Raw genomic sequence first — 27,311 nt, forward strand, 5'->3', positions numbered from 1 at the left:
TGTTATTCTGTATCCGTTCCAAATTTTCAATAGAATTCAAAGTTTATAATATTCAGTACAATATGTAAGATATTGAAAGAAGTTAATGAAAACATTATACAACCAGTAAAGAGAATGGAGGCAGCGGAGAAGAACGTTGGCGTGTGGTCCATGGCGGCATTACTTTTTTTTGGAGATGCTTTCCGGCCTCCGCCGCCTCTTCCACCTGTAACTCCATGACCTCCTTTCCCTGCCCGGAAGATGTCGATGCTCTTGTTATCTTCTCCTCCTATATCTTTGATTATAAACTCTGCTATAAGAAGAACAAAAACGAGATAATGATGTTTAACATCTCTGGTCATATAAACTAAAGAGAAACAACAGATACTTAAAACAGAGCACCATGGGCTTGTTCTTGGTTGAGCAAGCTCGTCGCTGGATCGAGTTTCTGGGAGTCTAATGAGATGGGGAAGCAGAGAAAGACGAGGAAGAGGAAGACCAATGCAACAGATACTGTACCCATTGCTGGTCTGAGCTTCGTGGATTTTAGATGTTACTGTAATGAAGCTAACAGTGTGTATATATATGTGTGGGTGGGGTCAAGACAGAACTTGTTCTGAAATGACAAGTTAGGCATCAAATATGTACTTTTCTTTATCACACTTCAAAGATCAAAATTCTCTGTTCTGCCTCTTCCTTTCTCAGGACAAAGACAACTCCAACAAGCAAAGAAAATTCATCAATATGTACACACATATATACATATATAACACTTAGTAATATGTATGTATATATATAATCACTTCCTTAGGCATATGTGCGAGATTATGACAAAAATAAAAAAGCATATGTGCGAGATAAGACTAAGAACCTAACGAACATGCTCTTAGAGAGTTATGTTTATGCAGTAAAGACAAGACAAACTTCATCTAGATTTGTTAATGAACACTTTAGGTACACACTCTTGAGAGAAAAGTAAATCACTTTCTTTATTACTCGAAACAACTGAAATATGTAAAGCATACAACTATAATACTGCCATTTGTTCACTAGCAAAACACCTATGAATAACAACACTCTTTGACCCTCACACAATACAAAAGAAAGACTCGCAAATGGTCCAAACCCACTCTTCTGTCTTTACACTCTGCACACGGTTTAGTCCACCTCTTCGATCTTGGGACCTCCAGCACCACCTGAGTTACTGAAACCACCATCTGTCGGCATACCTCCAGTGGGACCGCCGGCACCACCCTGATACATCTTTGAGATGATTGGGTTGCAAATACCTTCCAACTCTTTCAACTTGTACTCAAATTCATCAACTTCTGCCAGCTGGTTTCCTTCAATCCATTCGATTGTCTCATCAATCGCCTTCTCAATCTTCTGCTTATCCTCTTGATCTAGCTTCTGCGCGAGTTTCTCATCCTTGATAGTGTTTCTCATGTTGTAAGCATAGTTCTCCAACGAGTTCTTGGCCTCCACCTTCTTCTTCACTTGCTCATCCTCAGCCTTGTACTTCTCCGCATCTTGCACCATCTTCTCTATCTCCTCTTTACTCAACCTTCCTTTGTCGTTCGTGATCGTGATCTGGTTCTTTACACCAGCGGTTTTATCCTCCGCCGACACATTTAGGATCCCATTCGCGTCCATGTCAAAGCAGACATTGATTTGAGGAACTCCACGTGGTGCAGGAGGAATGCCCTTGAGCTCGAAAGTCCCGAGAAGGTTGTTATCTTTGGTCCTGGCACGTTCTCCTTCATAGACTTGGATCAGAACGCCTGGCTGATTGTCCGCATACGTAGAGAACACTTGCTCCTTCTTACAAGGAACCGTCGTATTCCTCGGGATTAACACACTCATCACCCCACCGGCTGTCTCAATTCCAAGGCTTAGCGGCGCCACATCAAGAAGCAACAGATCTTGGACCTTGTCGCTTCCTTCACCAGTCAGTATCGCAGCCTGAACCGCAGCTCCATAGGCAACAGCTTCATCAGGGTTTATGCTCTTGCATAGCTCCTTCCCGTTGAAGAAATCTTGCAGAAGCTGTTGAATTTTCGGAATCCTCGTCGATCCTCCGACCAGAACCACATCGTGCACACTGCTCTTGTCGATCTTGGCGTCTTTAAGAACTTTCTCCACAGGATCCATACATTTTCTGAACAAATCCATGTTCATCTCCTCAAACCTCGCACGTGAGATCGTCGCATAGAAGTCAATACCCTCGTGCAAAGAATCAATCTCAATAGTCGTCTGAGCCGTAGAAGAAAGCGTTCTCTTTGCTCTCTCACAAGCAGTCCTCAACCTCCTAAGAGCCCTCGCATTCCCAGAAATATCCTTCTTGTGTTTCCTCTTAAACTCCGCAACAAAATGGTTCACAAGTCTGTTGTCAAAGTCTTCACCACCAAGATGAGTATCTCCAGCAGTAGCTTTCACTTCAAAAACACCTTCTTCAATCGTCAACAGCGAAACATCAAAAGTTCCACCACCGAGATCGAAAATCAAAACATTCTTCTCACCGGCCTTGGTACCCTTCTTGTCCAAACCGTAAGCTATAGCTGCAGCAGTCGGCTCATTGATTATCCTCAAAACATTTAGCCCAGAAATAGCTCCGGCGTCCTTCGTTGCCTGCCTCTGCGAATCGTTGAAATACGCCGGAACCGTTACAACGGCGTTTTTAATAGTGTGACCTAGGAAAGCCTCAGCGACTTCCTTCATCTTCACCAACACCATGGAAGATATCTCCTCAGGAGAGAACATCTTCTCTTCGTTCTTGTAAGAGACCACTATCATCGGTTTATCTCCGGGACCAGAAGCAACCTTGAACGGCCAGTGAACCAAATCACTCTGAACAGAAGGATCAGAGAATTTCCTTCCAATGAGACGTTTCGCATCGAAGACAGTGTTCTGAGGATTCAACGCCACTTGATTCTTCGCCGCGTCTCCGATCAGCCGCTCAGTGTCAGTGAAGGCGACGTAGGACGGTGTCGTACGGTTTCCCTGATCGTTAGGGATGATCTCCACACGATCATTCATCCAAACTCCCACACAACTGTATGTAGTGCCGAGATCGATTCCAATAGCCTTGTCTGATTTCGTCGCCATTGTTACTAGAAAAAAGCTTCAGTAATTGATTGAAATTGGAAAGTGAGGTTTTTCGATTTCTGTTGTTTGTTTATCTGGTTGATGAAGAATCGGAATCGATGGAAGCAGATATATATACGAATTCGACGAGAGAAACGAGACATTTCGAGAAAAAGCTCGGGGAACAACCCACGGGATTGTGGAAACATGGAGAAATCGCACAAATGTACCAGAGAGTTCTGGATTCACCGGCTTATTATATTTATCTCCGGCAACCGCTTAATAGTTTAGTGGGCCTATTAAAGCCCATAAAGTGATAATTGTAGGCCCATATATAGAATGAAAGGCCCAGTGAAAGTAATGGAAGTTTTTTGACGTCTTCTTCACTCGTTCTGATTCAGAAGACGACGAGAAAGGAAAAGCCATGAAAGAGGCGAAGAAGAAGAAGACGCCAGAAATCTCCATTGGTGTGTCGATATCAGCTCTGGGGGCTTTCTCTGTCTATTTGATTACTGGGTTATTTCTGGCCGTCGGATTCTGGGTGATTCATAATATTTACTTTGTCGATCTCATTTCTGATCCATCTCTCACTCTGCGTCTCCTATGGGTACTAAAACTTTCTTTCATTAATCTGGTTGTTGCATGTTTTAGTGGGTATTTTTCAGCTAGTTTAGCCTTTTTTTAATTTTAATTTCAGATTATTGAGTTCCCGATAGTGGTAATCATCTACAGCTTGCTCCGACGAAACCCAGAGAAATGCTCCGTGAGTTCATCTCCGGGATTTAAATAAGCTTACTTTCTCGTTTTAACTGGATTGCTTTGTGCTTGGCTCATTTCCCTTTTATGAAATTGACAAGTATCATCACTTTGACACTCGTAATGCTCCAAAAAATCGTTTCTTTCATATAGTAAAGATTTGGTCTTCTCTGTTTTGACTCTCTCTTAATGATTTTCTCATTGATTTCCAGTACTTTAGAGCTGTTGGGCGAAGCATAGTAGGACTAATTTCCGGTTAGTAATTTTTGTTTGCTACTTTTTCAAAGAAGTTGATTCCTCAATGAGTTCACCTGGAAATTCTAGATGTTAAGCTAAACCTGAAGATGTGAATGAGTATTAGCTTCTGATGCTTTCCTCTTGTGCTCTTACTTATTCAGTATCCCTTGAATTCTGACTTCTCTATACCTGTGGTTTGGTTTGTTTAATAGGGGCTCTTATAAATGCTTTTGGAGCTGTTTCTTTGGGTGCACCTATTGGAATGCAGTATGTTTCTCTAAATCTTTTTTTGTTTCTTTCTAATTGTGGATATGTTGATTGTGAATCTGGACTTTTCAGTTGTCCAGATTACAAACGAGGCTCCTTAATACTGGTTGTGATCTCACTTCTGCATGGAGATTACGTGATTAGCAAAAGCATGACATGAGTATTACCTCTTATCTTATGCAGATCTTTACCAAGAACAATTCACTGGTCCTTTCTAATGTCTGTTTTCACGGTAAGCTGCAGTGTCCATGACTTGAAAGATGTAACGATGTTATTACCATGCATATGTGTATCTCTGCAGTTTGGAACAAACCTTTGATGCTGACTGATAATTTTGATTTTCATAGGTTGTTCCAGCGACTGCAGTTTTTGGTGCGTCATGGACAGATTGGCATCGTGTGTTTGCTTCACTTAAGTAAGTTAGTTATGTTACCTTATATGATAATTCACACAATTGCTATTGTTAATCCATCATTTTGTTTCTTTTAGACCAACTGGAAATATAGAATATATGATCTTGATTCCAGCATATGGAGCAATTATTGGAGCTTGGTTTGGAGCTTGGCCTATGCCACTTGACTGGGAAAGGCCATGGCAGGTAATGTTTATTTATCTCAATATCCAATCCAATCAAGGGCTTGGTTCTTGTTCTTGGTTGTGGACTTGTGGTTTTGAACTTATTACTCTCTTTTTCGCGTTTATTGCAAGAATGAACTAATCCTTATATTATTCTTCTAAACAGGAGTGGCCTGTATGTGTGTGTTATGGAGCTATAGGAGGCTGCATTGTTGGACAAATTGTCTCCTTGAGTTTGATGATTCTTCTCAGGAAACACAAGAATTTGAAGCTAGCCTAGAATAGATTGATCGTCCCTGGATATGCAGAACGAGTTTCATTTTGTTTTGACTTGATTGCTAGATGGAGAAACAACAATAGGGCAAAGGTTTTTGTTAGCTTGAACAAAAAATTTTATATTCCACATAGAATCAAGTGTTCAACCAACGATTATAGACTTGAAAGACAATCCAAACAAACTTAGGGGAAAATGCAAATGATAAGCCTGATCTATATACACTGCCGACAGCCGTTATAATTTAGAAAACTAACAAAATAAAACAATAGAAAATTTTCCTTTCGAACCAAAAAATAAAAATAAAGATTTTCAAATTTTGAAAATTAAATTTTTTTGTTAATGAAAAAATAAAGGGAAAATCTACATATACATTTTTGCAGGGGATTTTGGTTTTTAATTCATTTGGGTCGGGTTTTGACCCGGTTTTAATCTATTCGGATCTTGGATAAGATATTTAAGGAAATCATTAAAAAAAAAAACGAAATTAATTCTTTAATTACACATATTTTCAAAATTATCTTAAATGCTTAACATTCCAAAAATTAAATTGAAGATATTACTAAACTGATTTTGTTCCTAATTTGTCTCTTCAAACTTATCTTTCTATCATCACATTATATTGTATCCTATTTCTATGCTAAAGATATTCCGTAAATCACTTCTGTTTCCTAATAAAATTGACCAATATTAAACCTACATTAAATATATACAACAGTAGGAAATGTTGCACAATCAAACAATTTGTTCTTATTTTCTACGAAGCATCTATAAAGCATATTCTATATATTATCGATTCAAAAATTTGTAAGGATATTCTATACTTGCTCACCAAGATGTTCTTAAATTCTCTAATCTAAAACCCTACAAACATATCATAACACTATAAATACACTCTCATTTCACAAGATCTAAACACAAACCACGACAACCATTTCTACTTCTATCAAAAGCCTGTTTCGGGTCTCTATGCGATAGTTGGATTTTCGAATCATCTTTTCCAGTGTCGTTGTTTATCATTTTTGCATCACCTCTTCGAATCAAAACTGGTGAAAGATGTGGAGTAGCACTCGGATCTCTTCAAAATTAGGTTTTGATCTGGACCATCGCAGATCCACTTTGCTGTTCGAACTGTCAGATCAAACCATCGAGAAAACTTGCAGAGAAAGAAACTCCGGCAAGTCCATGTCTCGTGTCTGTGTTGCTTGGTGTTGTTGTGATTATTAAACCGTGAAACTAAACCAAGCTAAACCAAAAGATCCCTTTCGTAATTAAAATCCAGAATCAAAGCTTGGGATCGTGAGTTGGCTTGTGATGTTGGTCACACGTAGTGGTTGTGGTTCGTACGATTGTTTGTTTGGGTTTTAGAATTTGATTATTAAACCGGAATTGTGGAGTTGGATTAAGGTCACGTGGTTGTGAATGTAGGATTATTAAATTGGCTTGGTATGTTTTTTTTTCAAATCTTAATTCATAGCTGTAATCGAAAAAAGATCCTGCTAAATCAGGAAGATAATCCGAGGGGATAAAGATTTTTTGTATGAACAATTGTTTTGACTATTTTCTTGAGGTGAAAAAAAAGATTGACATTTGGCGGACAAAAAAAAGAAAGAAAAAAACATTATCTAAACCCTTTTATACGATACACAAATATAGTTATGTAATGTGTCTTCTTATTGATTGTCTTTTATTTTTCAAAATAATTGTTTTTAATATTAATAATATTTTATAAAAATTAAAAATCTATATATTATGATAAGCATTTAAAGCAAATTTTCAAAATAATCCTTAATTCTCTCTTAAATCTTATCTTTTTTTAACTACATTAGATTAATTGCTAATTTCCTCAAATCTCTCTACTTAATTTAAAAATAAATATATGATTCTTCTTTCATTTTATTTGATCTTATATTTAATTTATTTTGAATTTATATAAAATACATATTAATAATAAAATATTAGATTTTTTCTACATATGATGTGTTCAAAATTTTTAAAAAGAGACATATATTACTCTGATGAAGCAATGTTTAAAAAAGAATGAGAAGGAAACTTGATTTATTAAGTGTCCAAAATTAAAAGTGTTATCCGGTTTACTTCGGTTATTTATTATAAAGAATTGAAACTTTTATAAAGTTTCAAAATATAAGAAATATTTAAACTTTGTTAAAAATTAAATATTATAATTATTTAAACTTTTTTAAAAGATAAATTTTAGGGAGACTCACAAAAATGCCTCTTTTTCAATACCCTTTTTCAAAAATGCCCCTTTGGATGTCCATTTTTAAAAATACCCCTTCTATGTACAAAATGACTAAATTACCCTTCTTTTAATAAAAGATATCATAAATATATAAGGAAATATAACAAAATTAGGTCCACAAAATACAAAATATTTTTTGGCGGGAAAAGTGATCCCCCAATTTTTCCCGCCAAAACACTTGTAAAAATTTGTAAAACCTTTAAAATACCTTGTAAAATTTTTTCCCGCCAAAAAATTTTCCCGCCAAAAATTTTTTTTTGCGGGAAAAGTGATTCAGCAAATTTTTTGGCGTTAAATTTTTGGTGGGAAAATTTTTCCCGCCAAAAATTTACAAGGTATTTTAAAGGTTTTTTACAAGATATTTATAAGGTTTTACAATGTATTTTAAAAGGTTTTACAACGTATTTACAAGGTATTTATAAGATATTATAAGATTTTACAAGCTATTTTATAAGGTTTTTACAAGTTATAAGGTTTTACAAGTTTTTTATAAGGTTTTACAAGTTATAAATACCTTATAAAACCTTATAAGTACCTTGTAAAACCTTTTAAAATACATTGTAAAACCTTACAAAACACTTGTAAATACTCTGTAAAACCTTTAAAATACCTTGTAAATTTTTCCCGCCAAAAATTTTCCCGCCAAAAAAATTTCGCAAAAAAAAAATTGCGGAATCACTTTTCCCGCAAAAAAAATTTTTTGGCGGGAAAAATTTTTACGGGAAAATTTTACAAGGTTTTTTAAAGGTTTTTACAAGTGTTTTGGCGGGAAAATTGCGGGATCACTTTTCCCGCCAAAAAATATTTTGTATTTTGTGGACCTAATTTTGTTTCAAATAAGGGTAAAATGGTCATTAAAAATTAAAAGAGGGCAAACTTAAAAATGGACTCTCAAAAGGGGCATTTTTGAAAAGGGGTATTGAAAAAGGGGCATTTTTAACAATTTCTCTAAATTTTATCAAACATTTTAAATATTTATAATATTAAAACATTTATACAGTTTCGAATATTATAAATATTTGAATTTTATAAAAATTTATAAGAAGTTTAAACATTCAATATTTATAAAAGATATTAATACGAGACGGTATACTACTGGTGAAATCCTAGATATAACAATCAAAATACAATTAGGAAGTTTGAGTCAATATTAAAACTTTTATGAAGTTTCAAATATTATAAATATTTGAACTTCATAAAAAATTACAAAATGATGTTTAATTTCACTGTACGAAGTTATATGGTGGGACGGATTTAGGTCGATATTAATACGGAGAGTGTATACTACGGGTGAAATCCTAGAATTAACAATCAAAATACAATTATACAATCTTAATCACTAAACAAAACAAATACAACTTAAAATTTTAATTTTTTAGTTATAAAATATCTCCATGCGGTATACCATACATTTAGATAAAACAAAACAATAGCATATATGTATAAATAATCTTTAAAAAAAACTATTTTTTTTTATTTAATAAAAAATAGGCCCGCGATGTACTGCGGGTTGATATCTAGTAAATATATATGTATAGTCTATGCAATATTTGTTGGACATGATAGATGATACCAAGCACAGTGTTGACTGTACGCGACATCTACCATGGCCAGACTCTGTCGGATGACGTGGCGGGTGGTTATTGGCTGACAGGGTCTCAGTTGGGTCACCGTTTCACGTATATGGTTAAATGCTGGCAACTGCGAGCTCTGAAACATGGACCAACGCCGTAAAAAGATGGCATACCCGAAACTAGGCGGTGACCATTGCTTGCATTTCTCATTTATATCTCATCTCATGCATCCTCTTCTTTTTCTCTATAGACAACTAAATAACAATCTGGTTTCAAGTTTGTAGACAATTTAAATCATGATTAAAAAAAAAAAACTCAGAGCACTAAATGTTCGACTACCTTTGATATTATCGTTTCATTACCTTTGATGATTTGATATTAACGAAATGATAAAAATGTTATATTTTTGAAGTTCATTGGTTGATTATCTCAGATCATTTGATAATAGTTAGAGACAGTGGCAGAGCTAGAAATTGTTGTTATAGGGGTCAAAAAAATTTGTAATATAATATTAATATTATTAATTTTTCCTTAGAAATAATCTACTCATAAGAAAAAATGAATATTTCTTTGAAATTAACCAAAATGAAATAATTTTTATACAGTATATAAGAATAATAATTTTTGCTGCCATGTATACAGACAATTTTTATCTCATGTAGTTAAATTAATTTTATATGGGGGTCAAAAATTATAAAACATTGTGGTCATTATAATTATTCTTATGAAAATATAATGGAGCTTTTGCAAAAATGCCACTTTTTCAATGTCACTTTTCAAAAATACCCCTTTTTAAAACCTTATAAAAAATGCTCTTAAAAATATAAGATTTACCCAAATATGTATGTAATATTATTAAAACATACACAAACTACATTTCTATGTATCTAAAATCTTATAAATACTTTATAAATACCTTATAAATACATTTTAAATACCTTTAAAAACCTTTAAAATATCTTGTAAAACCTTTGAAAAACCTTAAAAATCCTTTAAAATATCTTGTAAAACCTTTAAAAACACCTTATAAAACCTTATAAATACTTGGATCGAGTCTTCAAGTAGTAGTTACAATCCATAAGTACCTTATAAAACCTAATAAAACTTTATAAAAATTTCAGATTTAAAAAGGAACATTTTTGAAAATGGACATCTAACAGAGGCATTTTTGAAAAGGGACACACCAAAAGAGTTATTTTTAACAATTTCCCAAATATTATAATAGGTTTTTCAAAATTTATATTATGTTGCCTCCGCCCATGGTTAGAGACAGAGTAGGAGACACCATCTAAATATGTAGGTTTTATTGATTTTAAGAAATAGGGATTTATTTATGACTTGATCGTAAAATTGAACGAAAGTAACGAAACTAGTCTTATCTATTTAAAATTTGTATTCATACTTCACAATCTCATCAAGTTCTAAACAGATATTTCATATTTGATATGTGTCAAGTGTGTCTCTTAAGTTGCTGCTGATTAATTGCATTTCTTTACACGCAAAATATGGCCCGTTTTAGATTGGATTCTTATAGACAATTTTTACCATAATTGTTGACATTTGCTCCCATCTAATTAGGGGCAGGTATACACATTAAATTACAAATTGTTATTCAATAAAAACTGTATAAGAAAACACGGTCTTAATTTTATAAGAAATGCACTTGTAAAAATATGACTTTTATCATGTAAGTTCTAATAGTTTTGTAATGATGTTCTTCTACTAGCTATCCCCATATTTTATGTTAAGCAAAAAAATATGTAGTATACTAAAAGAAACTAAGCACTCAAAATATGGGAGTTCAAATGTTTCACGGCCCGACCAAAAAAGTAGATAAACCAAGAAGTGGAGAAATTATGGAGCTCCGATTTTGCTTGCCTACTTTCTCCAAGATTTTTGGCTCAGCGGATCTAAACTTCCACATGTCAATTCCTCATATGTTCAGAATTAAAACATGAATTAAAAGCCATATTTAAAACAAATAAAATTGCTAATCGCTTAATATCAGGTACAAAAATGGTTTGATTACGATTAGGAATTTTAATAAATGAGAAATCAAATTACAGAAGTACAAAGAGGGCCGTAGCTAAGGAAATCTTTTAAAGCAATAACAATTAAAAAGGCTAAAAAAAATAAACGGAAAATTTTAATTTAAATACTCAACCATTTGTCTTTATAGCTAGTCAGTCTCCTTATAAAGAAAAAAAAAAAACCATTCCATCAATTTCTCATCTTTGTTGTTTTCCTCTTCTTTATGTACATCGCCGTCGAAGTTTCTCCGGTAATGGAAGAGATCACACGGAAGAGCAAGAAAACATCCGTTGAGAATGAAACCGGCGATGATCAGTCAGCAACATCAGTAGTCGTTAAAGCTAAACGTAAACGTCGATCGCAACCACGAGACGCTCCTCCACAACGCAGCTCCGTCCATAGAGGCGTCACCAGGTTTCCATTATAACAAAACACACTCAAAACAACACCTTTTAATCCATTTTCATTTGCCTTTTTTTTTATATATCTTGGCTATCAAAAAATTTCCGATTATAGGCATCGATGGACTGGAAGGTACGAAGCACATTTGTGGGATAAGAATAGTTGGAACGAGACTCAGAGCAAGAAAGGAAGACAAGGTCAGTCTATACATACACACATATACATATTTATGAGTTAGTATTAAAGATATTGTCGTTTTGATCTTCTTACTCCGATATCTCCGGGGAATGAGTTCGTCGTTACTGTTCTTTGATTTGAAATTAATTATATCTTTTTGAACTTAATTTTGTATATATTTTTTTGTTGTTAATATGTTTTTTTTTGGTTTTGCTGACGATGCTGACCGGAATAATGGCTGACTCATCACGTGCAGTATATTTAGGTGAGTTTGTTTTGGTCATTTTTCATATGGCGTTTTCTTTTTGCACTCTCAAATTGGTAGACACTTTATAGAGTGAGTGATGCTAATTATCACTCTAATTAAAAAAAAAAATAAACGTTATTTCTCAGATCTTTATAAAGCCAACTTGGTGGTTCTAAAAAAGCGTACATGTTAACATCTATGGTGTGACAAAACAAGCAAATGATCTGATAAAGAACATTTCGATTTGTCTTTTTATAATGTGCGTACATTGAAAATCAAACATTTTTCTCTTTTTTTCCTACTTCATCTTTACGTTTACAATTGACATATGTAATTTGAAGAAAATAAAATATTTACGTAAGTATAACAACATTTTGACACGTAAATGAAAATAGAGATTTATTTTATACCAATGTTCCCTTTATCAATGTTTAATTAATATATTAATGTGGTTTGCACAGGGGCATATGACGAGGAAGATGCAGCAGCACGTGCCTACGACTTAGCAGCATTGAAATATTGGGGACGAGACACCATCTTGAATTTCCCTGTAAATTTTCTCGGAATCCAAATTAATACATATCATTAAATTAATTAGAAAGTAGTTTCTATTCACATGATCTTTGTTTGCTTCACAATCTTTCTTACCTACGTGTTTTTATAGAAAGAAAGAAGAAGAGTCTGTTTAACTAACTGTTTATATCTAATTATTGTTTTTTTTAGTTTGAATAATTATTGTTTATTTTGTGTGTGATTTATAGCTGTGTAATTATGAAGAAGACATCAAGGAAATGGAAAGCCAGTCAAAGGAAGAGTATATTGGATCTTTGAGAAGGTAATAACTAAATCGGTTACGTTTTTTGAATGATTGGTGATTAACTAATAATTCTCTGTTTTTTTATTTTTGTTTGGTTAACAAACTAAGAATTGATTAATTATACTTTTGGATTATATTTTTACAGGAAAAGTAGTGGGTTCTCACGTGGTGTATCAAAATACAGAGGCGTTGCAAAGTAAACCTAAATTCCCTATAATAAAATATTATAAGAACAATTAACAATTTCAATATACTTATTCAAATTTTGATAAGTTATTATGGACTTGCAGGCATCACCATAATGGGAGATGGGAAGCTCGAATTGGAAGAGTGTTTGGCAATAAATATTTATACCTTGGAACTTACGGTAACGTTTTTGAATACTTTTTTTTTATATTTTATACAGTAAGATAATGAAAAAAAGGATGCAATTTTCTATATCTCCCAACGCAAAACATAGATAGATGAAATTCAAGACAACTAGAAATTATGATATGCGATTGTCATTTTGACACATTTGAGCAAACTTGTACTTTTTCAATAATATTTTATTACACGTACATTTGAGTTTAATACTAGTGGTTAGTTTTCTAACTGAAAAGATTGTATGATACATAGTTTGATTACAAATTATAAACATTTACTAATTTGATGGTGGTAAATGGTAATTGTGATAACAAACAAAATCTACGAATGCTATATGTGGCATTCTCTCTTCATTATAAAAAAAAACTTTTTTTTTTTACTTAGAAATCGTTAATAAGGGGTTGATATATCTATATGCACGTAATCAGATCTTGTGTTGGTTGGGAAATAGATCACCAAACCCAACCACTTTAGTCAAGCCTTTAATTTATTATATAGTTTGTTTTTCCTTATGTTTATACATATTTCTTTATTGTATGGTTTAAATTATAAGTTGCTCATCCAATTTTACTGGCCAATTGAATTCTATTTATTATATGTTTTCCATATTGTCCTATATCAACGGGACAAAGTACATTAAAAAAAAAAAAAATTCTAACGTGATTATTGACTTGTAGTATTTTTTGTTGTTGGCATTATTCACTTCTAGCATCATAATGTTTCGTATTAGGCAAATACATAATAGTTTTAGGAGTAATAATTAATAAACCAAAGGGAATGTACTTTTCATAAATTGTCTTAAACTTCTCAATGTTTAGTATGTGACATTTTGCACCCCATCTTTATGTAGCTACACAAGAAGAAGCGGCTATAGCGTATGACATCGCAGCAATCGAGTACCGTGGACTTAATGCCGTTACTAACTTCGACATCAGCCGTTATATGAAACTCCCGGTGCCGGAGAACCCTATCGACGCCGCGAATAATCTCCTGGAGAGTCCGCATTCTGATTCCAGCCCATTTATAAACCCTACTCACGAGTCTGATTTATCACAGAGTCAATCTTCCTCAGACGATAACGATGATCGGAAAACAAAGCTCTTAAAGTCGTCACCTTTAAATGCAGAGGAAGTAATCGGACCATCGACGCCACCGGAGATTGCTCCGCCTCGTCGGAGCTTCCCGGAAGATATCCAGACGTATTTCGGGTGTCAAAACTCCGGCAAGTTAACGACGGAGGAAGATGACGTTATCTTCGGTGATTTAGATTCTTTCCTTACGCCTGATTTCTACAGCGAGTTAAATGATTGCTAAAGTGTTCTTCTGATAAGTAAGAAAAAAAGGGATTTGATAAGTTTTGTTTTTAGTTTTTTTTTTTTTTTTTTTTTTTTGGAATCTCGGTTGTGAAAATCAGCATTGACACATATCGGTTATTCTTTCTTGTGACAATCTTATTATAATAAAGTTTGAATCTTTTTAACAGTTGTCCAGTTTCAGTTTCCTCTCTGGGTGAATTTTGATTTGAGAGGCACTGAGGTAATTTGTGAAAACTCAGATAGATTATGTAGAGAAGTAAGGAATACAGATTATGATCGTTGGAGCGATGTTCAGAGATTGAACTCATCCATTTTATAATGATCAAACAGTACAACAAAGCTTGGAATCAATGGAAGCCAAGCAAATGCAGAACGCTTGGTAGCCTGAGAATGGATACCTGTAGACAGATAAAGCAAAAGTTTTTAGATGATAAAACAAATATTTGATCTCTATAAAGCCTTTAATCCTAAGCTTATAAGTATGTTTATGTTTTGCTCATTCTGGTTTGAGCAAGTAGTACCTGAAATCGATTACATATCTTGCTTTGTCCACTCTTCCCATTTGAAGAATCGTCTGCCTCGGATTCTCCTATTTTATACCAAATTACACAATGTTTAGGATTCTTGAGATTGGATTTTGATTAAAGCTTAAAAGTTGTGGAACTGCACCGTGAGTGTTAGCTGAAAGTTTTTCACCGAGCTCTGTATTCTCAGCCCTGTTCTTCCTCTGTCTCTGTAGTCTAACTCATGCTGCTTGGTGATCTAAAGAAAGGGGGAGACAGAATGAATTTCTTAGTTCAGAAAACCAATCATTCAAATACCAATGATCCCCGGTGAGACTTACTTTGTTGTAATGTGGTATCCTTGAGCATAGCTTCTGAACTTTTTCCTTATTCTCAAGCCAATCAAGCGGTAGTTTACTAGCTTGCTGAACCTATAAAGCGATACATGCATACGTGTATCAACGGTTTTATGTTTTCGGAATGCGAGATTGATGGAGAGAAGTTTTAGATTAGGCATTTACCTGCTTATTGTTGTTCTTCTGCATTGGCTGCTGCTTTGGTAGCAAAGCTCTAATTCTTCTGTAGCTCCCTGTCCAAGTGGTTATGGTGGGTGTGAATCTGCAGAAGCCAACACAAGGATAACTGGATAAGCAAACCCAAAGCTAAGGGATAGTCAAATTCATCAAAAGACACAGCATTCAAAATCCTCAAAGCTTACATTACAACCGAAAGAAGCGGCTTCACCATTTTACCTACAGAACCAACTCGAACTCCCTGCAATGGAATCAAAAGACCAGAAACATTCAGACTGAATATCCCACCTATAAGCAGAAACAATGCTGATACATTGAGGTTGAAATTCCAACCTTATCCCATATGTAGTACTTGGAACCCAAGAGATTAGCCGTCATAGAACCGACATAACTTTCATCCGAACTGCACAATAGTCCCTTAACATTCTGTGCCACCCTAAATATGGATTTCCCATTACGTCGCCTATGGAAAGCAACAGCTAGCTTTCGGTCTTTACGCCCCCGACCTTCCTGAGATATCAGAAACATTGATATCACTACATCTCAATTCTCAAACAACATTACTATAGATCAAATGTCAGTATACTTACATGTGTATAAAGTGAATATAGAGATCCGCCGCTTAAGCCTTCAGGTGATTGTTCTTTCACAATCAGACAAGTGCATCTACCCACATCCAAAGGTAGTGTCTTGCACAACAAAGCCCTGTTTAACAAGTGTATACATAGTTTCAGACATGTTTAGGACATTGAAAGCATAAGAATCTTGGTAATTGCGAGTGCTTTTACCTGTTGGGCAAAGTAGACCAAGAGGAAGCAGGAGCAGCTTCGGAATCCGAAAACTCCCACACTTTCAACGAACTCGAATGCTCTGAATCAACACTAGTCCAAGTTTTCATTCCGAAACTACCCTTATCAACCTCACTGTTCTTCTGCATACACGCTTGCAGGGATGTCTGCTTCAGAGCCGTTCGACCACCCGTTGAGAAAGACTTGAAATTTGTAACTTCCGTGGGAAAGCCAGAGTTACCCTTCATCGATTGAGACTTCAAAGCTCGATCTTGTTTCCGAGTTTCCACAGAGGTAGATACTTTTTCCGGCGACACATTCTCCTTATCCTCTACCTTTTTTGTGGAGAAAGACCTTGAGACTGTGTCCACATTTTCCTTATTTTCCTCCAACAAATCATTCTCTTTTCTGGAACCAGCCATGTTTTTTTTTTCCCTTTCTGGGTTGCTTTCAAGTTTAGAACTTTCTGGGAGCTAAGTTTATATTCTTTATAGAATTTGAAGACATAAATCTAGAAACAGGTGTTTGACAATGGTACTGGGTTAAAAGAAACGTTTTTATAAAGTCCCACAATGTTTCCATTTGAATTTGAAATAGCCATTGGGGATTGTGCGAGCACAGAACCAAAGACAGGTGGACTTTTCTTTTCTTGTCTCAACACAAAGAGGTTTTTAGATGTCTGCGTTGATTTTGCCCTTTTTTTCTATTTCCTACGGACCCAACGGGATTTTGATTAATTTTTTTGTCGTTTTCCTTTGTCGGGAAACTGAAGGTTGATGATTGGATTAGCGGGAACTGTGTTTCAAACACTTACAGTATCAACAACCTGCCGTTTTGTTTTGAACGTCCTGCCGTTTTATCTTCGTTAGTCGATCCAAAATTGATAAGCCAGAGCCTCAAACCATCGAGTGGCTATTAAACCATCACTGTTCAAATTAGTCCAAACCATGAGAGGCCACAACATCATCGTCGAAGCCCATTATCATCACTATGGCTAAAGCCAGCAGCACTCTGTTTGCTGTCTCCTGCTCAGCTTCAGCTCGTTTCTCTTTCCTCCGACACTCTGAATCTCTTAAACCCTCAGTTTCAAGAGCGAGATTCGCCGCCCCAATGGCTATGGCCGCCGCGTCAGCTGCCACCGCTAAAAAACTAGCACCTGCCGTGATTGTGGGTGGCGGAAGAGTCGGAAGGGCGTTACAGGAAATGGGAAATGGCGAGGATTTGTTGGTGAAGAGAGGAGAAGCAGTTCCGGTTGATTTTGAAGGACCCATTTTGGTTTGTACTAGAAATGATGATCTCGATGCTGTTCTTGAAGCTACTCCTCAGTCTAGATGGAAAGGTAGAAACTTTCATTGGCCCTAAGAATTATTAGTGAACCGAATTGTTAGATGTTTTAGGGGGTTTGATCATTTCATTGGCCCAGTTGCACATTTCATCCGGATTTGGAACGATCAAGTGATCAGATTATCAAAATTTGATTGGATGTGTAGAAAACATGATAATGTTACTTCATTTTATGACTTGGTGTACTAAAAAAGTTGTGTGTAATTTAATCAGATTTGGTCTTCTTCCAAAATGGAATGATGGAGCCGTGGTTTGAGAGCAAAGGTTTGGGTGATACAGACCAAGTCTTGGCCTATTTTGCTGTGTCAAAGCTCGGCGAGCCTCCCGTGGATGGAAAGACTGACACTAACCCAGAAGGTCTAACTGCTGCTTATGGAAAATGGGCTTCAGAGATAGCCGCAAGATTGCAATCTGGTGGCCTCTCTTGCAAGGTTACAAGAAGCAAATCTTTGGCTCTATATTGATAAAGCAGAAACTGCATGAATAAACTAAATGTATTCCTTTTTTGGGTGTTTCTGTGGTTAGGTACTTGACAAAGAAGCTTTTCAGAAGCAAATGTTGGAGAAACTCATTTGGATTTGTGCATTTATGCTTGTTGGAGCTCGTCATCCAGGTGCAAGTGTTGGCACGGTGGAGAAAGAATACAGAGATGAAGTACAGAAATTCCATTCATTCCTTGTTTTGTTTTAGCATACAAAATCGTTGTTTAGTTCTAACTACTTATACATTCAGGTGTCCATACTCATCCAAGAACTCGCAGCAGCTGCTGCTGCGGAAAAAGGACTAACCTTTGAAGAGAACATGGTGGAGAGACTATGTGCTTATTCACGAGCTGTTTCTCATTTCCCGACTGCTGTTAAAGAAGTACGTATATTAGTTTACCATCTTTGACCTCTCACTTTCAATGCATGTGCAACAGTATCTGTTTCACATCCAGTTTTCTGATTATTGCAGTTTAAATGGAGGAATGGTTGGTTTTATTCACTATCAGAGAAGGCGATTGCGGAAGGGAAACCGGATCCGTGTCCCCTCCATACCGAATGGCTGAAAGAGCTTAAAGTGATATAGAGCCAGTGTGTGTATTGTGAGTATCTGGATTAAGTAGCATTCTTACACAGTTTAAGTAGATGATCTGAAACTAGTATGAACTATGTACACGCATGAGAAGTGAAAAAAAAAAGATTTACTTTTCTAATAAAGATAATCAGTTCACGTTTTGTAAAAAGTCCAGACTTATATCTGTGTAAACTTGTGCATTTTATAGAATCAAAACTTTTCTGCTTCTAGACTCCCATCAATAGGGAAGACTGGAATCTTCAATAATAAACAAATTAAGACAGCGACCTATGTAGACTCTTTGGAATTATCAATAACTTACAAATTAAGAGGCAGGATCGTCCACGCTTGTTTGAATTTTCAGCCGTTGCAGGCAATGAGGTCCAAGTAGGCAACTGTGGTTTCTTCGGTTAGTTACTATATAACACATGATTTTATATTAGCTTTAGCATCTCATAACATAACTCAGTGTTCTACCAAGAAAGCATAATGAGCAGAGAGAGCTTTTCCATATGTGCCCTGCTCTCTCTTCTGGTTCTGCTGATCCATTGTTCGATTGCAGCAACTACTCAAGATCTCACGGTCTTGAGTTCTTGTCAAAGCCATTGCGGGTAAATAGCGATTCCATATCCCTTTGGAATTGGTAAAGATTGCTATCTCGACAACAACGAGTGGTATGAAGTTATCTGTAACCGAACCTCAGGAAACCCTGTGCCAATTCTTAATAGTATCAACAGAGAACTGGTGAATATCTCTCTGCCGGACGACTCAAGCGATTCCTTTGGGCTAATCCGAATCAAGAATCCGGTAACTTCATCTGGCTGTTCCAATATGGAAGAACTCAGCTTGGTTTTGAATGTGACCAGAAGCCCATTCTTCCTCACCGGCCATAATACTCTAGTAGCAGTTGGTTGTAACAACAAGGCCTCGATGACGGATGTTAAGCAGCAGATAGGAGGATGCGAGTCTACCTGCGACCTTTGGTTTGGTCAGAGAGGGCAGAACACAAGCTGCAACGGCTACAGATGTTGCCAAGCGAAGATACCCTCTGACCGTCTGCAACAGATTGGCATCAAGATAGAGAGCCTTGATGGTAACACAACGAAATCAGCTGGATGCAGATGAGGCATATTCTCCTTTAAATATAACCGAACCAGAGTTGTTTTACGATAAGGGATATGCAACAGTGGAGTTAGGTTGGTTCATAGATAGGTTACACAATATGTCCGTTGATACTGGGGTTTGCTATTCAATTACCGAGGGTACACACGGTTGGAGTTACAGTAACTATGAAGCTTGCATTTGTAGATATGGTAAGTACTTAGAGCGAAGCTATAGAAGCTGCAGGTGTAACAGTGGTTACAGAGGGAATCCATATCTCCCGAGTGGATGTACAGGTAAATTAACATTTTCTGGTGCTTTTGCGTTAGTTTCTGTAGGCTCCATGAATCATTGATGCATTATTCGTCTATGTAGATATTGATGAGTGTGAAGAAGCCAAAGCTGAAGGGCGAAACCATTGTGGGAAAGGGTATGATTGTGAGAATATACCAGGAAACTTTAGTTGTCAATCCAACAAAAACAAAAGACTAGCCATCATTCTTGGTAAGCTACCGATCATCGTGGCTATGCGATATGTTAACATGTATAGATAACCCAATAAAACGGATTTGGCTTTTAATGTGTTTCTTTTGTGATGTGTAAGTAGTAGTCTAGGCTTTGGCTTGTTGTTTTTTGCCATTGGAGCATGGTTGTTGTATAAGTTTATCAGAAAGCAAAGGGAGATAAAGCGGAAGAAGTTCTTTAAGCGAAATGGAGGACTATTGCTGCAACAACAGTTGGTTTTGAATGAAGGCAACATTGAGAATACAAGAGTATTCAGCTCGAAAGAATTGGAGAAAGCCACAGAAAACAAGAGTATTGCAACATAGAAGATCCTTGGAACGTTTTTACTGATTCTTCCTCCAACATCACCACCAGAGACCACTATTATTGGAACCGTATCATTTAAAATATTGGTGTTATTCGATTTGTTTAGTTGTATGTGTGTTGTTTTATCCGGTTTGGAGAAGGTTATATTGAATAACAAGAACCACAAACATTTATCAACGAAAGTAATCCCTCTTGACTAGAACGTTTATGAGATTGGACTATGACTAGTCTTATTGCATTTGTAGTACTAGTTGTTGCAGCAGCTCAGATTCATTAGGACCCGCCAATCATATTTCCCAAATACCATGAAGTTTAGGGAGACGTGATTTTTGAATCTTGATTAAAAATTAAAAAGTGACTTAAAAAATATCGCCCACCGTGGGGCTCGAACCCACGACCACAAGGTTAAGAGCCTTGCGCTCTACCAACTGAGCTAGACGGGCTTTGTGTTAAGTGTAACTACTAATGATTACTTGATCTATAAATATAGTCTGCTAACAAAGTAACCAAGTCAAATTTTAAAACATCTCAAGTCAATGGTCTGCACTCTGCAGAAACTAAATAACTGATATGAAACGATCCATAGGGAGTTGACTTTTGATGATTAAAGGTTCACGCGTCTATCCAAATTTCTTTGAACGTGGACTTTTGTCACATACGAGATAAGAGAAGATCGATCAGATTAAAAAAAATGCAGAAGTATGAAGAAGACAAAGACTTACAACTTCCTATGTATTATTGAACTCTCTGTCCTAACTCTGCAGCTTATCAATGGCTCATCATCAGCAGCAACACCTCCACCTCCAGATGGTAACTCTTCAACTTCTTGTAAGGAGGAGTCTCAATTCCGTTCCCGTTCGGAATCGGCAGGGATTGTTATCTCAATGGCTGGTACGAGGTTGTCTGCAACACTACCACTTCTGGGTCGTCTGGCACAACTGTTCCGTTCCTCTCACGGATCAATAGTGAAGTGGTGAACATCTCTCTTCCAGATGGTAATAAACCATACGGAGTGGTTCATATCAAAGGTCCACTGACATCGTTGGGTTGCTCTAGTAGTAGTACTAGTCAAGTATCCGAAATGTCATTGCCGAATTTGAACGTCACAGGCAGGGGAAGCCCATATTTCTTCACTGATGAGAACCGCCTCGTGGTGGTTGGTTGCGGTACAAAGGCTTTGATGACGGATATTGAATCAGAGATCTTGGGTTGTGAATCGAGCTGTGAAGCTAGCAAGAGTAGTGAAGAGGTAACAAACTCGATATGTGACGGTTACAAATGCTGCCAGGCGAGGATACCGTTGGAGCGTCCTCAGGTTATTGGTATCAGTATAGAAAAAACAGATGGCACAAGAGGGAAAGGGTGCAGTGTTGCGTTCTTGACTAACAAGAGGTATACGCCGATTAATGTTACCGAGCCAGAACGATTCCATGCTGGTGGCTACGCGGTGGTAGAGCTAGGTTGCTACTTTGATACTTCGGATTCTCGCTTTAGGAACCCCTTAGGTTGTAGAAACATGACCCGGTACAGTTCTTACAGCTCCTTTGATAGTTGTAGCTGCGAGTATGATTACTTTTCTGGGATAAGTTATAGGATTTGCTATTGCAACTGTGGCTACACAGGGAACCCATACCTTCGACATGGCTGCATAGGTAAGTGATTGTTTTCTTCTTCTTTCGTTGCTGCTTTTCATCGATCAAACCATAAATAAATAACTATGGTTCAAAAATGTGTAGACATAGACGAATGCGAAGGACACCACAATTGTGGAGAAGGGACTTGTGTGAACATGCCTGGATCATATAGCTGCGAGCCCAAGATAACGAAGCCGGAAAAAGCCTCTGTGATTCAAGGTGAGTTAAAGTACCATCTTGCATCTACGAGACCCTGAGACAGAGAACAGGAAAGTATTTTACTTGCTGGTATTTTTCTTCGTTGGTGTAGGCGTTCTTATAGGTCTAGGAGTGCTGTTTTTCATTCTCGGAATCTTGCGGGTGTACAAATTCAGTAAGAAGCGAAGGAGGATCATCCGCAGCAAGAACTTCTTCAAACGTAATGGTGGCTTGCTGTTGAAACAACAACTAACTACTTCAAAGCACGGAAAGGTTGAGATGTCAAGGATATTTAGCTCAAAAGAGTTGAAGAAAGCTACTGATAACTTCAGCATGAACAGGGTGCTTGGGCAAGGCGGTCAAGGAACAGTGTATAAGGGAATGCTGGTGGATGGGAGAATAGTTGCGGTTAAAAGATCGAAAGTTGTGGGTGAAGACAAGATGGAAGAGTTCATTAACGAAGTCGTACTTCTTTCACAGATTAACCATAGGAACATTGTGAAACTCATGGGATGTTGTCTAGAGACTGAAGTTCCAATCTTGGTTTACGAGTATATTCCCAATGAAGATCTGTTCAAGCGTCTTCATGAAAAATCCGAATCCAATGATTACACGATGACTTGGGAAGTGCGTCTTCGTATAGCCATAGAGATCGCGGGAGCTCTTTCATACATGCACTCAGCTGCATCTTTTCCAATATACCATAGAGATATCAAGACTACCAATATACTATTAGATGAAAAATATCGAGCCAGAGTATCTGATTTTGGGACTTCAAGATCCATAACCATTGATCAAACTCATCTAACAACATTGGTTGCAGGCACTTTTGGGTACATGGATCCGGAGTACTTTTTATCAAGCCAATATACTGACAAGAGCGATGTTTACAGTTTTGGAATTGTCTTGGTGGAGCTCATAACCGGAGAAAAACCAGTGTCCCGAATCCGGTGTGAAGAAGGAAGAGGATTGGCAACTGATTTCCTTGAGGCCATGAAAGAAAACAGAGTGGTTGACATCATTGATGATCGAATTAAAGAAGAAAACAAGCTGTACCAAGTGATGGCAGTCGCAAAACTTGCTCGAAAATGTCTTAGCCGGAAAGGGAGGAAGCGGCCAAACATGAGAGAGGTTTCATTAGAGCTGGAGAGGATCGTTCTTCATCACCTGAGAGGTCCATGTTAAAAATGATGATGGAGAGGAACAAACCATGGAAATCAACAGAGAAAGATTTTGAGTGTGTGTACATGAGTTACCCACACTTTATGTTAAATGTATCCCTAAAATTAGACGAACATATTGACAAAGAACTCAATAAGATCACATCGACAGCAATTATGGCCACAAAGTATATCAGAATTTCAAAGTTTATATGCACTTCTAAAATGATAAGTGGATTTGGTGGTGGCACGACTTGATTTGCATGTATATTGATGACTGAAAAGAAAACAATAAAAAGAGTGTTGGTTAATTGAACTTACTTGTCTAGGTACAATTACAATGTGGTCAGCAGATTTGTCACAAAATGTTTGGCTTCTCCCATCTTCAGTGTCTCGGCCTGACCTGTTTTTGGAGTATTGATGAGTTACAAGAGCATCTAAAGTGGTTTGAAATATCTATCATCTCCGACTTGGCAAAAGGATTGTTTAGCAGAGTACTCTGTTCTCAGTTCTCACAAAATATGAAATCAAACTAGATCATTTAAATCTGAATCACTCTGTTCTCACTTCTCACAAAAGCAGAGCACTCTGTTCTCACTTCTCACAAAAGAGCCTTTCAGTGGTGAGGTTGCCCTTCTTGTTTTTTTTTTCTTCCAAATTCTGGTGTTCGACTTAGCTGGAGTAGCGTAAACAACACCAGAGGTCTAGTTTCTCCAATTTTCATTCATTATTATAAAATACAAGAAGCCCTGAGGCGTAGAGTTAATTATTAATAAGAGTTTAATGCTTTGTAACATCCTTCACGCTTCTTTCTAAAGTTCTATTGACCTTTTCATCAGATCAGGCATGTACTTAACTTAATTTTCTCCTATATGAGCAGATTGATCAGATCAAGAGAAAAAAAATAAGAATAAACAGAATTATGAAGACAAAGTTTTACCGCTTCCTGTGTATTGTTGTGTATGTCCTATCTTTGCTCATGAATGGCTCATCAGCAGCAACACCTCCAACAAGTAATACTTCAACTTCTTGTAACAGAACCTGTGGAGGAATCTCGATCCCCTTCCCGTTCGGAATCGGTGGGAAGGATTGCTATCTCAACAACTGGTACGAGGTTGTATGTAACACCACCACTTCCGGGTCTTCCAGCACAACTGTTCCACTCCTGTCTAGAATCAATAAGGAAGTGGTGAACATCTATCTTCCAGATGGTTATCCTGAACCATACGGAGTGGTTCACATCAAAGGTCCTGTGACTTCGTTGGGTTGTTCTAGTAATACTAGTCAAGTACCACAAAAGTCGCTCTCGGGTTTGAATGTCACAGGCAAGGGTAGCCCATATTTCCTCACTGACGAGAACCGCCTCGTGGCGGTTGGCTGTGGTACCAAGGCTTTGATGACGGATATTGAATCAGAGATCTTGGGTTGTGAGTCGAGTTGTGAAGACAGCACGAGTAGTAAAGAAGTAACAAACTCGATTTGTAACGGTTACAAATGCTGCCAGGCAAGAATACCGACCGAGCGTCCGCAAGCAATGGGTGTCAACATAGAGATCAATAATGGTACAGGAGGAGGAGGGTGCAAAGTTGCTTTTTTGACGAACACGAGGTATTTACCGTCAAATGTTACAGAGCCAGAAAAGTTCCATGCCGATGGCTACGCGGTGGTAGAGCTAGGATGGTACTTTGATACTTCAGATTCTCGCTTTAGGAACCCCTTGGGTTGCATAAATCTGACCCGTTCTAATGGGTCTTACTTTGCGGACGACAACTGCCTTTGCCAGTACGGGTACTTTTCCGATATCAATTATAGGAACTGCTATTGCGGCAATGGCTTCACAGGAAACCCATACATACGAGGCGGATGCATAGGTAAGTGCATGTTTTTCTTCTGTAATCGTGACCATCAATCAGAAACTTAATAATTATGATTCAAATTTGTAGACATTGATGAATGCAAAGTACCCAACAAGTGCGGAGAAGATACTTGTGAGAACATTGTTGGAATGTACAAATGTGTGCCAAAGATAACCAAGCCAGCCAAACCCGCTGTTCTTCGAGGTTAGTCAAAATAACACTTGGTGTCTACTAGAAAACAAGCTAGAACAGAGAATTTAGTGTGCCTTATGTTTCCTTTATTGCTGCAGGGGTCCTTATAGGTTTGTTGGGACTTCTGTTTCTTGTTATTGGGATTTTCGGGTTATTCAAAGTTATTAGAAAGCGACGGAGGATCATCCGTAGTATGAAGTTCTTCAAACGTAATGGAGGCTTGTTGTTGAAACAACAGTTAACAACAAAAGACGGTAGTGTCGAGATGTCAAAAATATTCAGCTCGAGAGAGTTGGAGAAAGCCACTGATAACTATAGCATTGATAGAGTGCTTGGGCAAGGTGGTCAAGGCACTGTGTACAAGGGAATGCTAGTAGATGGGAGTATTGTTGCTGTTAAAAGATCGAAAGTTGTGGATGAAGACAAAATGGAAGAGTTTATCAATGAGGTCGTCCTTCTCTCACAGATTAACCATAGGAACATTGTGAAACTCTTGGGATGCTGCTTGGAGACAGAAGTACCAATCTTGGTGTATGAATATATTCCCAATGGAGATCTGTTCAAGCGGCTTCATGATGAATATGATGATTACAAGATGACTTGGGAAGTGCGACTTGGCATAGCCATAGAGATCGCAGGAGCTCTTACATACATGCACTCAGCTGCATCTTTTCCAATATTCCACAGAGATATCAAGACTACCAATATACTATTGGATGAGAAATACCGAGCAAAGATGTCTGATTTCGGAACTTCAAGATCGGTAACCACTGATCAAACTCACTTGACAACATTAGTTGCGGGAACTTTTGGGTACATGGATCCAGAGTACTTCCTGTCGAGCCAGTACACTCACAAAAGCGATGTATATAGTTTCGGGGTTGTGTTGGTGGAGCTCATAACAGGAGAAAAACCAATGTCCCGTGTCCGGTCTGAAGAAGGCATAGGTTTGGCAACTTATTTCCTCGAAGCAATGAAAGAGAACAGAGCTGTTGACATAATTGATATTCGGATCAGGGAAGAAAGCAAGCAAGTAATGGCGGTAGCAAAACTCGCCCGAAAATGTCTTAATCGAAAAGGGAATAAGCGGCCAAACATGAGAGAGATTTCAATGGAGCTAGAGAGGATCCGTTCATCACCCAAAGATTTAGATGTCCATCCGGAAGAAGAAGAAGAAGAAGAGGATCAACTTATGGAAATCAACAGAATATATGATTCTTGAAACATCTTAAATAAGACTTTGCTGGAACAATTGTTATATCTATAAAAACTAAGTGTTCAAAGTGTTGCTAGTTGGAGTTAAAATGCCTCTTATTAAGTGTAAGAACCTGTAAACCCACTCACTATTTTTCCTTGAAAATCTAGGGTTTCCGATGAGGAAGATCTCATCAGAGGAGATTATTCGTTTAATCAAAATGCTAAAAAAGTATTAGCAAACAGAAGGAACAAAGTAAAGATTCGGGATCCAGATTTGTACCGATTTCGGAAGCTTCGTTGGTCTCTTTAGCTGACGACGGCGAGATTCGACGATTGTAGGCCAGGTTACTCTTTTTCTTCCAAAAAGAACCCCAAAGTGTCCACGTCAACTATTAACTAGCCACGTCATATGTTTGGACAGATGTAATTAATGTATTCATTTGTTGACTTTTAAGCTGATATTACAAAACATTACGTAAATGTGTCTGCCAAATGTCTTTGCCGCATTGGTCATTTCCATTACATTAATGATTATGAAATCCATTTGACTTT

The 27,311-nt window shown here is 37.1% G+C and overlaps 9 protein-coding genes, 1 long non-coding RNA gene and 1 other non-coding gene across 16 annotated transcripts; 6 read left to right on the forward strand and 5 right to left on the reverse strand.

Moving 5' to 3' along the window:
* Window positions 1-5: 5 nt before the first annotated feature.
* Window positions 6-573, reverse strand: LOC9326205. The gene is made up of 2 exons (XM_002892846.2): window positions 382-573; window positions 6-292 (listed from the first exon to the last, which is right to left on the reverse strand). The coding sequence occupies exons 1-2, from the start codon at window positions 500-502 to the stop codon at window positions 27-29; spliced, it is 387 nt and encodes a 128-aa protein (XP_002892892.1). The 5' UTR covers window positions 503-573; the 3' UTR covers window positions 6-26.
* A 370-nt stretch (window positions 574-943) lies between these two features.
* LOC9328955 (heat shock 70 kDa protein 5) lies at window positions 944-3,289 on the reverse strand. The gene has a single exon (XM_021011895.1). The coding sequence runs from the start codon at window positions 3,082-3,084 to the stop codon at window positions 1,138-1,140; it is 1,947 nt and encodes a 648-aa protein (XP_020867554.1). The 5' UTR covers window positions 3,085-3,289; the 3' UTR covers window positions 944-1,137.
* Window positions 3,290-3,382: 93 nt separating this feature from the next.
* Window positions 3,383-5,369, forward strand: LOC9328956 (phosphatidylinositol-glycan biosynthesis class F protein). 4 transcript variants are annotated; one of them, XM_002890097.2, is made up of 8 exons: window positions 3,383-3,670; window positions 3,761-3,826; window positions 4,032-4,074; window positions 4,269-4,323; window positions 4,507-4,555; window positions 4,671-4,738; window positions 4,813-4,921; window positions 5,066-5,342. In XM_002890097.2, the coding sequence occupies exons 1-8, from the start codon at window positions 3,488-3,490 to the stop codon at window positions 5,177-5,179; spliced, it is 687 nt and encodes a 228-aa protein (XP_002890143.1). In that variant the 5' UTR covers window positions 3,383-3,487; the 3' UTR covers window positions 5,180-5,342. The 4 variants fall into 4 exon arrangements, with proteins under 4 accessions (XP_002890143.1, XP_020867564.1, XP_020867566.1 ...); XM_021011905.1 differs by lacking the exon at window positions 3,761-3,826; XM_021011906.1 differs by lacking the exons at window positions 3,383-3,670; window positions 3,761-3,826 and adding an exon at window positions 3,833-3,939 and having other exon boundaries at window positions 5,066-5,369.
* Window positions 5,370-11,061: 5,692 nt separating this feature from the next.
* On the forward strand, window positions 11,062-14,530 carry LOC9326207 (AP2-like ethylene-responsive transcription factor At1g16060). 2 transcript variants are annotated; one of them, XM_021014680.1, is made up of 8 exons: window positions 11,062-11,455; window positions 11,558-11,640; window positions 11,877-11,885; window positions 12,329-12,417; window positions 12,629-12,702; window positions 12,830-12,880; window positions 12,975-13,051; window positions 13,901-14,530. In XM_021014680.1, exons 1-8 carry the CDS (start codon window positions 11,265-11,267, stop codon window positions 14,362-14,364), a joined length of 1,038 nt encoding a protein of 345 aa, XP_020870339.1. In that variant the 5' UTR covers window positions 11,062-11,264; the 3' UTR covers window positions 14,365-14,530. The 2 variants fall into 2 exon arrangements, with proteins under 2 accessions (XP_020870339.1, XP_020870340.1); XM_021014681.1 differs by lacking the exons at window positions 11,062-11,455; window positions 11,558-11,640; window positions 11,877-11,885 and adding an exon at window positions 12,149-12,224.
* A 60-nt stretch (window positions 14,531-14,590) lies between these two features.
* LOC9326208 (tubby-like protein 8) lies at window positions 14,591-16,857 on the reverse strand. Its single transcript, XM_002892848.2, has 9 exons — window positions 16,191-16,857; window positions 15,993-16,107; window positions 15,736-15,912; window positions 15,588-15,643; window positions 15,391-15,487; window positions 15,211-15,300; window positions 15,036-15,128; window positions 14,888-14,955; window positions 14,591-14,764 (listed from the first exon to the last, which is right to left on the reverse strand). The coding sequence occupies exons 1-9, from the start codon at window positions 16,610-16,612 to the stop codon at window positions 14,689-14,691; spliced, it is 1,194 nt and encodes a 397-aa protein (XP_002892894.1). The 5' UTR covers window positions 16,613-16,857; the 3' UTR covers window positions 14,591-14,688.
* Window positions 16,858-17,053: 196 nt separating this feature from the next.
* LOC9328957 lies at window positions 17,054-18,817 on the forward strand. Its single transcript, XM_021011570.1, has 5 exons — window positions 17,054-17,529; window positions 17,748-17,965; window positions 18,060-18,188; window positions 18,267-18,398; window positions 18,489-18,817. The coding sequence occupies exons 1-5, from the start codon at window positions 17,181-17,183 to the stop codon at window positions 18,600-18,602; spliced, it is 942 nt and encodes a 313-aa protein (XP_020867229.1). The 5' UTR covers window positions 17,054-17,180; the 3' UTR covers window positions 18,603-18,817.
* A 240-nt stretch (window positions 18,818-19,057) lies between these two features.
* On the forward strand, window positions 19,058-20,700 carry LOC9326209 (wall-associated receptor kinase-like 6). Its single transcript, XM_021011571.1, is given in 4 exon segments — window positions 19,058-19,682; window positions 19,684-19,821; window positions 19,823-19,987; window positions 20,067-20,700. Coding segments are annotated over 3 exon segments (834 nt in total). The 5' UTR covers window positions 19,058-19,079; the 3' UTR covers window positions 19,916-19,987; window positions 20,067-20,700.
* A 94-nt stretch (window positions 20,701-20,794) lies between these two features.
* LOC9326210 (wall-associated receptor kinase-like 6) lies at window positions 20,795-23,751 on the forward strand. The gene is given in 5 exon segments (XM_021011568.1): window positions 20,795-21,350; window positions 21,353-22,174; window positions 22,259-22,375; window positions 22,467-23,523; window positions 23,525-23,751. Coding segments are annotated over 5 exon segments (2,190 nt in total). The 5' UTR covers window positions 20,795-21,223; the 3' UTR covers window positions 23,592-23,751.
* Window positions 20,893-20,965, reverse strand: TRNAK-CUU. The gene has a single exon. It is a non-coding gene; the product is annotated as a tRNA-Lys (tRNA).
* On the reverse strand, window positions 23,425-27,271 carry LOC110224732. 2 transcript variants are annotated; one of them, XR_002329230.1, is made up of 3 exons: window positions 27,040-27,271; window positions 23,836-23,917; window positions 23,425-23,521 (listed from the first exon to the last, which is right to left on the reverse strand). It is a non-coding gene; the product is annotated as an uncharacterized LOC110224732 (long non-coding RNA). The 2 variants fall into 2 exon arrangements; XR_002329231.1 differs by lacking the exon at window positions 27,040-27,271 and adding an exon at window positions 24,455-24,529.
* Window positions 24,418-26,936, forward strand: LOC9326211 (wall-associated receptor kinase-like 3). The gene is made up of 3 exons (XM_021011569.1): window positions 24,418-25,385; window positions 25,458-25,574; window positions 25,661-26,936. The coding sequence occupies exons 1-3, from the start codon at window positions 24,437-24,439 to the stop codon at window positions 26,782-26,784; spliced, it is 2,190 nt and encodes a 729-aa protein (XP_020867228.1). The 5' UTR covers window positions 24,418-24,436; the 3' UTR covers window positions 26,785-26,936.
* Window positions 27,272-27,311: the final 40 nt, after the last annotated feature.

Source organism: Arabidopsis lyrata (genome assembly GCF_000004255.2).
Source record: "Arabidopsis lyrata subsp. lyrata unplaced genomic scaffold ARALYscaffold_1, whole genome shotgun sequence".
NCBI classification, from domain to species: domain Eukaryota; kingdom Viridiplantae; phylum Streptophyta; class Magnoliopsida; order Brassicales; family Brassicaceae; genus Arabidopsis; species Arabidopsis lyrata.

What these genes read in the sequence shown, in the direction of transcription:
- LOC9326205 (XM_002892846.2), bottom strand. Translation starts at nt 502, where the DNA reads ATGGGTACAGTATCTGTTGCATTGGTCTTCCTCTTCCTCGTCTTTCTC. An exon ending in CAACCAAGAACAAGCCCATG is followed by an intron (nt 293 to 381) that starts GTGCTCTGTTTT and finishes TTCTTCTTATAG; the next exon opens with CAGAGTTTATAATCAAAGAT.
- LOC9328955 (XM_021011895.1), bottom strand. Translation starts at nt 3,084, where the DNA reads ATGGCGACGAAATCAGACAAGGCTATTGGAATCGATCTCGGCACTACA.
- LOC9328956 (XM_002890097.2), top strand. Translation starts at nt 3,488, where the DNA reads ATGAAAGAGGCGAAGAAGAAGAAGACGCCAGAAATCTCCATTGGTGTG. An exon ending in TTCTAATGTCTGTTTTCACG is followed by an intron (nt 4,556 to 4,670) that starts GTAAGCTGCAGT and finishes TGATTTTCATAG; the next exon opens with GTTGTTCCAGCGACTGCAGT. An exon ending in CGTGTGTTTGCTTCACTTAA is followed by an intron (nt 4,739 to 4,812) that starts GTAAGTTAGTTA and finishes TGTTTCTTTTAG; the next exon opens with ACCAACTGGAAATATAGAAT.
- LOC9326207 (XM_021014680.1), top strand. Translation starts at nt 11,265, where the DNA reads ATGTACATCGCCGTCGAAGTTTCTCCGGTAATGGAAGAGATCACACGG. An exon ending in GTCCATAGAGGCGTCACCAG is followed by an intron (nt 11,456 to 11,557) that starts GTTTCCATTATA and finishes TTCCGATTATAG; the next exon opens with GCATCGATGGACTGGAAGGT. An exon ending in AAATACAGAGGCGTTGCAAA is followed by an intron (nt 12,881 to 12,974) that starts GTAAACCTAAAT and finishes ATGGACTTGCAG; the next exon opens with GCATCACCATAATGGGAGAT.
- LOC9326208 (XM_002892848.2), bottom strand. Translation starts at nt 16,612, where the DNA reads ATGGCTGGTTCCAGAAAAGAGAATGATTTGTTGGAGGAAAATAAGGAA. An exon ending in AGTACTACATATGGGATAAG is followed by an intron (nt 15,644 to 15,735) that starts GTTGGAATTTCA and finishes ATTCCATTGCAG; the next exon opens with GGAGTTCGAGTTGGTTCTGT. An exon ending in AGAAGAACAACAATAAGCAG is followed by an intron (nt 15,301 to 15,390) that starts GTAAATGCCTAA and finishes ATCGCTTTATAG; the next exon opens with GTTCAGCAAGCTAGTAAACT.
- LOC9328957 (XM_021011570.1), top strand. Translation starts at nt 17,181, where the DNA reads ATGGCTAAAGCCAGCAGCACTCTGTTTGCTGTCTCCTGCTCAGCTTCA. An exon ending in CTGGTGGCCTCTCTTGCAAG is followed by an intron (nt 17,966 to 18,059) that starts GTTACAAGAAGC and finishes TTCTGTGGTTAG; the next exon opens with GTACTTGACAAAGAAGCTTT. An exon ending in AGAAAGAATACAGAGATGAA is followed by an intron (nt 18,189 to 18,266) that starts GTACAGAAATTC and finishes TTATACATTCAG; the next exon opens with GTGTCCATACTCATCCAAGA.
- LOC9326211 (XM_021011569.1), top strand. Translation starts at nt 24,437, where the DNA reads ATGAAGACAAAGTTTTACCGCTTCCTGTGTATTGTTGTGTATGTCCTA. An exon ending in CATACGAGGCGGATGCATAG is followed by an intron (nt 25,386 to 25,457) that starts GTAAGTGCATGT and finishes TCAAATTTGTAG; the next exon opens with ACATTGATGAATGCAAAGTA. An exon ending in CAAACCCGCTGTTCTTCGAG is followed by an intron (nt 25,575 to 25,660) that starts GTTAGTCAAAAT and finishes TTATTGCTGCAG; the next exon opens with GGGTCCTTATAGGTTTGTTG.